The sequence below is a fragment of the Physeter macrocephalus genome, chromosome 1 (genome assembly GCF_002837175.3).
Source record: "Physeter macrocephalus isolate SW-GA chromosome 1, ASM283717v5, whole genome shotgun sequence".
NCBI classification, from domain to species: domain Eukaryota; kingdom Metazoa; phylum Chordata; class Mammalia; order Artiodactyla; family Physeteridae; genus Physeter; species Physeter macrocephalus.
The window spans coordinates 14,830,926-14,841,813 of record NC_041214.2 but is presented as its reverse complement, the minus strand read 5'-3'; the positions used below and the strand labels follow the sequence as shown (position 1 = coordinate 14,841,813).

At 40.6% G+C, this 10,888-nt stretch overlaps 1 protein-coding gene across 1 annotated transcript in view; it reads left to right on the top strand.

Moving 5' to 3' along the window:
* ARHGEF26 (Rho guanine nucleotide exchange factor 26) overlaps positions 1–10,888 on the top strand; it is a 143,692-nt gene that overhangs the window by 68,952 nt on the left and 63,852 nt on the right. Inside the window, exons 7-8 of the mRNA XM_024131870.3 lie at positions 6,222–6,374; positions 9,293–9,422. Of these exons, the coding sequence (XP_023987638.1) occupies positions 6,222–6,374; positions 9,293–9,422 (283 nt within the window). The remainder of the gene's footprint in view (positions 1–6,221; positions 6,375–9,292; positions 9,423–10,888) is intronic.

The window sequence follows — 10,888 nt, the reverse complement described above, 5'->3', positions numbered from 1 at the left end:
GGCCCGCGTACCGCAAAAAAAAAAAAAACAACAAAAAACTTGTGCTGGGAGTTCGTTGCCTTCATTGGTGACCTTCACTGCCTCGAATAGCTCTGGGAACTCCGTTTGTGGTCAGTAAATATATACTGATTTGATTTACTAGTGAGTGAAGCAAGGTAGAGCCTGACTTCTTTGCAGGGGTTACAGCCTTGGTAAAATAGCAACAGAACAAAATTCCTCGAACGGGTTCCATCTTCATAATTTTCTTTAATTTGTTTAGAACACTAATTCGATGTATTCACCCATCAAATATTTGGCTGTCTTTTGTATTCCAGGTGCTATGGCCAGGTCCCGAGCATAGAGTGTTGAACGAAACAGACATGACCTCTGTCCTCTAGCCCTTGCTAAGAGAGACAAAGGTAAACAAAATCATAATATAATTAATTATGATCATAGTAGGTACACCAAAGGAAAAGCACAGAGGTTTATTAAGATGTAAAACAAGGGTGCCTAACCCAGCCCAGAAGGGTCAGGGAAAGCTTCCTGGAAGAGGCGAGCTTTAATCTGCGACTTGAAGAATGAGTGGGGCAAAGGGGAGGGCAGCAGGGAACAGGGAGGGCTAAGATGATGGCTCCCAGAGGGTCTCACCTGGCACCCGTAAAACAGTATTTGTTCACGCTGTGTGGATGGAGATCAGAACACATTGCCGGCCGCCGCCCTCCTGGAGGCTGCACCTAGGGAGCCTCTCAACTCTTCTGCTGTCTTGCACATCTTGCCATAGGATAAATCTACTGTGAAAGTCTTTACTATGTTGATGTGTGTAAATTGTTTGCTGAGATAGTGAAACAGTTGGTCTTTTTGGAAAGTAGTATATTTCTTCTTCAGTTCCAGCTGTTAGCCTTCTTTCTGGATGGCTAGGTTGAGGGCTGGCCAGTAGTAACAGAGCAGTGGGCACCTGCGAGCAGAGGCTACAGTAGGTGTAGTAGTTCAAACACAGGCTCTGGACTCAGAAAACCTCTCGCTCTGGGTTCAAACTGAGGCCCAGTTGTTTCAAGCTTTGACTGAAGTACTCTTAGGCTTGGTTTTCTTACGGGTTTATTGGCCGTCTGAGGATTAAATTGGATGAGGCAGTGCATGAGAAGCCCTGGGCTTGGCACAGTGACTGGCTGTCATGATTATCAACTGTTTGCTCCTTGACATCCACCGAAGCATGTCATCCTGTGCTGGGATCATGGGAAGAACTTTTGTTGGCTGACTGATGAAACCAGATTTGTTGTCTGCATTAAATAAGTTTTAATCTCTTCTGTAGTTGGGCGGATTTACTGTAGCGTCTTCAAGAGCTCTCAGGAACGCTCATCCCTGACATGGCAATGACATTACCAGCTGAATTTTAAGAAGACTGTTAGTAATGGTATGGGGACATTTAGCCTGAACTTGTAGGTCTTTTCGGCCTACTACGGAAGGGAGAAAGTGACGCTCACAAAAGTATATGTGCTGAGTGTATCAGAAGCGGCTACATCACTGTTGACTTTGTTTTTTCCCTGAAAATGAAGTGCCACATTTAAGACCATCACTTGATAAAGCAACCGCAAAAAGCCTAAAGAATATCCAGTCCCTGCAGCTCTGGGAAATAATAGAGGAGAGGTTACAGGCCTTGAGCAAGCTCCTCAGACACGGCCGTGTAGTTCTTATCTTGAAGTCCCCACCTCCTGGGAGGCTGCCCTTGCGTTTCTTGGTGGGCTGACCTTTCTCTGCAGAGCCAAGGAGCTCACCCGGGCAGGCTGCAGTCATTTGCGGTGCTTATGTGAAGTATGGATGTGATTCGGTGGAGAGAGAAGAATCAAGAAGCAAGCGGTTTAATTTTCCTTTGAACATGTCAAATAGACAGCTGAAAATAGGCATCTGTGAGCATTCAGAGCCACCGGATGCTGGTGACGGTGAGTCAGCAGTCAAACAGGGCTAACCTGGGTTTCTGGTTAAGAGGCAGTGCTTCCAGGAAGCCTTTCCTGGTTCATCAGAGGTTTCTCAAAATCTAGACGTTAGCGATGACGTTAGAATTTTGGTGGGAAAAAAAAAGAAAGGTTGTGTAACATGATTGGTTGTAAAACATGATCATTTTGGTAATGCTACAAAGAGGAAATAATGAAGGTATTGTGCCAGAAAAAAAAATTCATTGGGCTGAAGTAGATTTCCATAAAAAAGTTATCCTTCAGGTAAGCCAAATTGCTTCACAGACTCATTCAAGTTTCATCTAGGGAACCGGAGTACTTTTCTTTTTGCTTCAGATTTCATCTGGATCTCCAGCTTTCTTGGTTATTGAAATAATACCTCATTCTTTAGTAATACTTTCTTGGCCTGTCTGTAGCTCAGCTCGCTTAGTAAAATATGCAAATTTGCCAAAAATAACCTATGTAATTTAACATAGAAAGCTTTGAATTATGTTCTAATTATGCCAATGTCTAAATAAAAGATGGGTGGCTTCGTTTATATTATGTTAAAATAAGTAGCATAGATATTTCATTAGTATTTCGTTTTTAATCTTGTACTTTGGCAAACCTTCTATAGTGATAAATGAATTTTCCTTTTCATTGGGAAAAGCCAAGTTACTGTTGTTTTTGGTCATGTAGTTGCATTCCTCAGACTGTAACAGTTAGCTGAAGGCAAGAAATTGGAAGAGATCTTTGCCTCTAAGATATTTATTTCCTAGATTTACATGATAATGACCTTATGAATGGTTTCTTATTTTTTCAGTTTTCTTTGAACGTTTTCTTAAACGACACTTGGAGCTAAAAGAAATTACAACTATTTTGCATTTATATGAAAACCAGCTAAAAATGAACTTGTCCTGATTACATACTACCTAGAATTCCTGTGGCTCTGAATTCTCACACATGTATATTTTCAGGGAAAGTTAAACTCTTTCCTTCTTGCTTCTCCCCCTTCCTCCTAAGTCCCTGTCTACATGAATGGTTTCATGACCCACCTTGACGCCCAGCTAGAAACTTTGACTAGAAACCACAATGTCTTCCTTGACTTTTCCATCTAATGAGTTTCTCTATTCTATTAACTTTCCCACCAAATTATTACCCTAATGTGTCCTCCCTTTTTAAAATTTTTTAAAAATTTTTAAAAATTTATTTATTTTTTTGTGGTACGCGGGCCTCTCACCGCTGTGGCCTCTCCCGTTGCGGAGCGCAGGCTCCGGACGCGCAGGCCCAGCGGCCATGGCTCACGGGCCCAGCCGCTCCGCGGCACGTGGGATCCTCCCGGTCCGGGGCACGAACCCGCGTCCCCCGCATCGGGAGGCGCCCTCCCAACCACTGCGCCACCAGGGAAGCCCTGTCCTCCCTTTTTGATTTCCCGCTGCCAAGGCTTTATTTTCACTTGCCCAGATTAGCATCTCACTGGCCTGCTTATGGTCTGTCTCTCCCCACTTCTGTCTCAATTGTCTCTGTCTGATTGGATGGCTTCAACATCGCCGGCAGGTTCTCCTTATCCATAGCATAGATTAAGCCCAAGTTCCTCAGTAGACAGTGAACCCTTGATAGTGTAGCTCTGACCCGCTTGCTTTGCAGCCCCTGTTCCTCCTCTGGTCGACGCCTCGCCTGGCTGAAGCCCACAGTTTTCCCAGCGAGATCCATGCCTGCGCCCACGTTGTGCCCCTGCCTGCAGTGCTCTGCCCCCCTTCTCCCCGTATTGCCATCCTCACCCCTGATGACCCCTCACACCTTTCCTCACCTCACGCCGCCAGTCACCCTGCCCTGCGCTTCTCACTGTATGTTTCTGTTAATAACTCCTATATCGCAATTAATGGGTTTCACGCCTCCCATGGGCCGCTCAACTCGGAGCGTCCGGAGGTAAAGGATCATTTCTTACTCCAGCTTCATTTAAGGAAATACTCTTTCCTTGGCATGTAACTCAGCTTATTCTGTATTGGTTCTCGGATTTATACTATCGTTTCTTGGTATATACTATTAGTGGCAGAGTCAGAGAGCTTGAAAATCCACCTGTGGATATGTATCCCAAAGATTGGAAAACAGCGACTCAGACAGATACTTGTTATGGTAATGTTAACAGCAGCATCATTCACAATATCCAAAAGGTGGAAACAACCCAAGTGTTCATCAACAGATGAACAGATAAACAAGTTATGGTATGTACCTACAATGGAATATTATTCAGTCATAAAGAGGGAAAAGTTCTGGTATATCCCTTAACATGAATGAACCTAGGAAACATTATCCTAAGTGAAATAAGCCAGACAAAAAGTACAAATGTTGTATGATTCCAGAAATATCTAGAATAGGCAGATTCATAGAGATAGAAAGTAGACTAGAGGCTATCAGGGGCTGGGGAGAGGGGGAAATGGGGAATTCTTGCTTAATGGGTACAGCATTTCTGATTGGGGTGAGGAAAGTATTTTGGAAATAGTGATGATGGTTGCACAATATTGTGAATGTAATTAAAGCCATTGAAAATGGTTAAAATGTATATCTTACCAGAATGAAAAATATATAGCTCATATAATTTAAAAAAAGATACTGCCACCAGCACCCTTATGCATATTATGTTCCAACATGTAGTTAGTTATATACAAGCATTTTTTCTTCCTATATCATTTATGTTTATCATTCTTACCTTCTTAATATATCACAAATTTCTTGAAGTCAGGGACCAGTCTAGATAGAAAATATTCTTTAAGAAACATGGTTTTATGTTTTTGAAATTCTGAAACTTTTTGGAGAGGGTTTGACATTTTTATTTGAACCTTAATAAACTCAGAGGGACAAAGTGACATGAAGTCACTGACTGAGTTTCGAAACATAGATGTGTTTTTCTGACCTGCTGTCTAGGAACTGTGTGTATGAACCCTGATCCCATCGGGAGGAGAGCCAAATAGTCCCGCAAAGTGTGCTTTCAGTTGCTCCTTTTGCTGTTTTAAACAAGGGGCTGGGATGATGAGGCCATGTAGATAGGAACCATATTGATTATTTTCCCTAAGTCCCTTTTAAAGGCAATAAAAATGTAGGTGTTTACCTAGAATATAAATAAATTTATTCTTCTTGGAAGTTAAAATGCATTTCTTTGTCTTTTAAGCTCCCGTGGAGACTTTTAAAATTAGAATAGATAATGAGGACAAGCTAATACAATTTACATTAAAATAAGTTTAATGTACATGTAAATTTATAAAAATAAGACCTCTTAATTCTTTTATTTGAGTGCCAGGATTTTCTTTGAAAAGAAGTGAGATGTAAATGTGAGGAAATGTTAGCCTGTGTTTACTATTAATCATCTCATATAAATTTCTGGTGTCTCATTCACTGTGTGCCTTGAATTTTATATAAAGGAGTCCACCCAGAAAACTGGTAAGGAGCAGTGGTGTGCTAAATGCTGAAGGGCTTATTATGGAAAACTAACCTTCCCTTGTACTACTATTCCAGAAGTCAACATTAGACATTATTGTTGGGTTCACCGTCATCACACTTTTAAAGAAAATGCTCTAGTCCTGTGTGGTAGTTATTTCTACCAAGATTTTCCTGCCGCTCTGAACTTGCTCAGTAAGTGTGCTCTCGGGAAGTTCCCAATTTTTAGCGTGCATTCACATCATCGGGCGATCTTGATAAAATGCAGGTTCCGATTGGGGGAGGTAGGTGGTGAGATTCTGCGTTTCTGATGATGCCAAAGGTGCTGGTCACTGGTGCAAGTACACACAACACACACACACACACACACACACTGGCAACTCTAAATCGCAATCTTCAATCATATACGAAGTCATTTAAATGTCATGCATTAGATTTAAATGATATGATTATTTTTATTTGGAGAGAAAGGACACAGAACTAGGTTTGTTTCACACCTGCTTTTTAGGCACTAACTTAGGTGTTTTGCTCATACGCTTTTCAATACAGTAAAATATGTAAGCATGAACTCTGTCCCCCTCCTAGTATCTATCTAGGGAATTCTTGAAAAATAGTGAAATCTGTACATTCTAAAATATACCTGAAAGCACAGAAATGCCCTGGATTATTCATGTTTTAAGCCAGCCATACGAAGTAATAAGGTCTTTATATGATAGATTTAAATTTAGACCATTTTATAGTTTTTTTCTTGTATTTTTTGGTACCGTGTACTGTTGATATTTTCAAATCCTGTACGTCTAATAGTATTACAGGAGGATGATCTGTTGTCTATTAAAGCACACAGAAGAAAGTGTAAATGATTTTCTTTGTTTTTTTCAGATTCTTTACAGAGTTGGAAGCAAGACATCAGAATAATATCTTCATAGATGACATAAGTGACATTGTGGAAAAACACACAGCATCCACATTTGACCCATATGTGAAATACTGCACAAATGAAGTCTACCAACAGCGGACACTACAAAAATTGTTGTAAGCAATATTGAATGTTAACAGTTTTACTTATCTAATCTTGTTTTAATTAGGTCACATAGATTGAAAGTAATGGATCTCTTAAATTATATTTAGAAACGCCTCCTGATGTTCTATTTTCCAGGGAGAAATTTTTTAAGAGGATTGCTTTTAGGGTGAGGGCATTTGATTAGAAAAATCCAGTTTGTGGAGAATTTTGTCTCTATAGCAATTATGAAATTATAGTTTGTTGCTGTTTTCCTCGTTTCTTTCTTTTTTTTTTTTTTAATTGCTGCAAGACACGGGGTTGGGGGGTGGGAGGGTTGGCGGTCAGTGATCATCATTCTAAATGGTGAGAAGATTGTTCTCTAAACTGTTCTTTGGCTATTAAGTAGCCTGAGGCCAAGATACAGTTTTTTGAGTAGGTTGAACTAGTACCTAGGAGCCAGAGCTTTCTCAAGTATCCTAATCTTTCTCCATTCAAATGACAACTCTATTCAGTTGTTTATAGGAATTGCTGATTTTCCCCCGCCGGGTAGTTAGGGGTAAGGAGAGCAGGGGAAGGTCTGAAGGAAGGCAGTTTTTAAAAAAAGTTCTCAAAGGCTTTAGCTATGAAACAAAAAAGAATTAAACTTTAAATTTCCCCCCATACTTTTTCCCTTTGTCTATTTAGGTTACTGAGCATTTTGTGATGTATAGGCCATCTCTATCCTTAAAAGAGTCAGCCTTGGTTCAGTAATGTCTATATTGCTTTCTTGCGGGGGTCGGGGGCTTGTTTATCACAAGGGGCTGTCTATTTGACAGTGCAATTGTACACTGCTGTAAACTCAGTTTGAGGGCTGACTGGCTGTTATCATTCATTCTCCTCCCCTCCTGTGAGTCGTGGCATTTATGACGGCAGCATGGAACCCAGGTCAGTTTCTGTGCAATGTGTGAGAGCCTATGGTGGTGATCACCTCATGGCTGCTTGGAGAAGCAGCCCCCAAGTTGGTGAGAAAGGCTGATTATGCCCCTTCCCCCTCCACATTCTCATTAAAATCTCGGGCAGGCAGGGTGGAAAACCCACAGCTGCCAACCTCAAAGGAGGCTATCAGTACAAAGCAGGGTTTGTAGGCACACTACTGACATTTTGTCCTAGATTAGTCTTTGTTGTGGAAACTGCCCCCTACATTGTAGCATGTTTAGCAGTATCCCTGGCCCCTGCCCACAAGATGCTCATAGCACCACCACACCCCAGTGGTGATAAACAAAAATATCTCCAGACATTGCCTGACATCCCTTGCAGGGGTGGGGGATGGAGAATCACAACCCTCACTTTCCCTAAACTCCCCTCCATCCCCCATGGGAACCGCTGATGTAAAGGTTACTCTGTAACTGTTGGAAAATCCAAGTTACATGTGTGAAAACAGTCTGGAAGTAGAGCTAAATTTCACTTTGTTTTGCAGGATTTTAAAAAATGCGAATAGGTACTGCTGTACTTTATGTAACTCTTTAAAAATAAAGGTTTTATTTAAATTAGCTCAATGATATCATCATTGGAGCTTTCACATGGAAATTAGTAGCTGTGTTTTCAGAAACTTTGTTGCAGTTGATGTAAATTTACATTTAAGGCTGTGACTTTCAACTTCAGTTGCCCTTTGGAATCTGAAAAGCAACAAACAAACAATGCCCAGGGTGCATCCTAGACTGTTGCATCAGAATCTTTGAAATCTTTCTGGTTTCATCAGAATCTTCTAAACCAGTTGCCTATTAAATTACTTAGACCTGGGGCCTAAGTAATTTAAATAGGCAACTGGTTTAGAATTTGCTTCTTTTTTTTTTTTTTAACTTCCTAAAAATCTTTTCAAAGCTAGCGGGAAACCTAAAACTCCTCAATTTAAGAAAATGAGATTAAAACCTTTCTGTGTTCTTTCTTTTACTTTGTTCTTCTGGGTATTTCCTAATTTATTTCTAGCAGCCTTGAACCCAGTCATCCAAGTTTCAAAGTGTATTTTTTTAAAAAAGGTTACAATTGACACTACCCTGCTTCTTGCCCCCGCCCCCAACATGGGATTACAGAATCCAGGGCCATCGCCTCCCCACCTCCTCCTCACAAGTCACCCTGGAACTCCTGAGAACTCCCTTTGGGGTGAAGTGAGGTGACAGAGTTAGAGGTGCAGTGTCAGGGACCCACTGAAAGTCAGAAGACCTCGGTTTGACTTCTATCTTTACTGAATACTAGATCCTTTATTTGGCAAGTTGGGGACATTTCTGAGGCTCCGTTCTTCCTGGAATCCCCTCTTGGCCTTCCCTGAAAGTTATAGGGTGGTTCCACATGAGATCCTTTATGTCGATCTTGCTAAATTCTTGCTAAATATCTTGCTAAATTCTGTAAAAATGTTCTGGCAGTATTAACACTGTTCTAACGTCCCTGGGAGAGGAGGAATATTCTGGCTCGCATGATCAGAAGGTTTTCTGTCTTAGAAGCTTTGAAAAAGTCCAAAAGCCTCCTAGTAAGTAAATCCAGTCTGACATTTCTTTCTTAGATTATTATCTCGGGCTAGAGGAGTGGCTTAAAACATGTGTTATCTTTTAAATGGAATGTTTATAGATGATCAGATATGAGTTCTAGTGTGTATACTAATTTATAAATGTATACATTCACCATTATACCATTGCTTTTTCATTAGTTTACTTTCTACTTCTAAAAATTTCTAGCCCATACATTTTCATCTTACTGTTCATATTGTTACCTTAAATTTATATGTTATATTCAGTCTTGACTGTAAAAGGCAGATAAGCCACCCATGGCTCTCTGTGTAATTATGTGTTTATGTTGTTTCTATATTTAAAAATCATTGATAACATATGAATTTATCACAATATTTTATTATACATTTTTACTTCTTAACTTGAAGGGGAAGTATTTTGAAGTTTTGTCTTTCTTTGTTTTTCCTCAGAGCCACCAACCCATCTTTTAAGGAAGTCTTGTCCCGAATCGAGTCCCACGAAGACTGTAGGAATTTACCCATGATCTCTTTTCTTATTCTCCCCATGCAGAGGGTGACACGCCTTCCCCTGCTGATGGACGTAAGATGTGATCTGGTGTCTCTTTCCTCTGTGCATAGCTGTGCTGCCGCAAGTCCGATTAAGAAAATTATTCTTACCCCACTTAAACTATATCCCTTCTATAAAATCCCCCAATTAAGTGAGAAGGTGCTGTTCAGTTGGAAAGTCCCACCTGTGTCTAATATCTTTGGAAATTATCTTCAATTTAGGCTTGTGGGGTCACTCTGAAGAAGTTAGATTATCCCTCATTTTCTGAACATTTTTTTGAAATGGGAAGAATATTGACTTCTTGGAGTCAAGAGTCCCGGATTCCTTTTCCGGCTGAGCCACTAGGCCTCTGACCTTGGGCAAGTCACTTAATCTCTTTGGGCCTCAGTTTCCTCTGGTTGACCACTAAGATCCCTTCCAGTCACATTCCAAGATGATGAGGTGCTTCCATTTCGCACAGGAAGGAGGTCCTCTACAGCATCACAGGGCATAAACCTGCCCTGGTTTGCACTGCTCAGAATGAGTGAGGAAAGTCCAGGCATCCGTCTTATCTCAGGAAACATTCATGAAGAAAACAAGTATGTGATTTTGAATAGTGGTAAGATGTGGCCGGGAGAAGAGTTGAGACTGCCAGGTGGGAAACACAGCCTGGAGGACAGCCAGACGGTAGCTCAGGAGGGCTGCACACTGGCTGGGCTGCAACTGCAGGGGCATCCGTGAGAGAACGGGGTGGCCCGACATGACTCCCATCCAGCTAGAGGGGCAAAGAGTCTTTTTTTTTTTTTTTAAATTGAAGTATAGTTTATTTACAATATTGTGTTAGTTTCAGGTATACAGCAAAGTGATTCAGTTTTATACATATATATTTTTTCAGATTATTTTCCATTATAGGTTATTGTAAAATATATACTGTGTTATACAGTAACTCCTTGTTGCTTATCTATTTAATATATAGTAGTATGTATCTGTTATTTCCAACTCCTAATTTATCCCTCTCCTGTCTTCCTTTCCCCTTTGGTAACTATAAGTTTGTTTTCTGTGTCTGTGAGTCCTTTGTTTTGTATGTAGATTCAATTTGTATTATTTTTTAGATTCCACATATGTGATATCATGTAATATTTATCTTTCTCTGTCAGACTTACTTCACTTAGTATGAAAATCTCTAGGTCCATTCATGTTGCTGCAAATGGCATTATTTCATCCTTTTTTATGGCTGAGTAATATTCCATTTTATGTATCACATCTTCTTAAACCAGTCGTCTGTTGATGGGCATTTGGGTTGCTTCCATGTCTTGGCTATTGTAAGTAGTGCTGCTATGAATATTGGGGTGCATGTATCTTTTTGAATTAAGAGTTTTTTTCTTTTCTGGATATATGCCCGGGAGTGGGATTGCTGGATCATGTGGTAGCTCAAAGAGTCTCTTTTTTTTTTTTTTTTTGCTGTATGCGGGCCTCTCACTGTTGTGGCATCTCCCGTTGCAGAGCACAGGCTCTGGAAG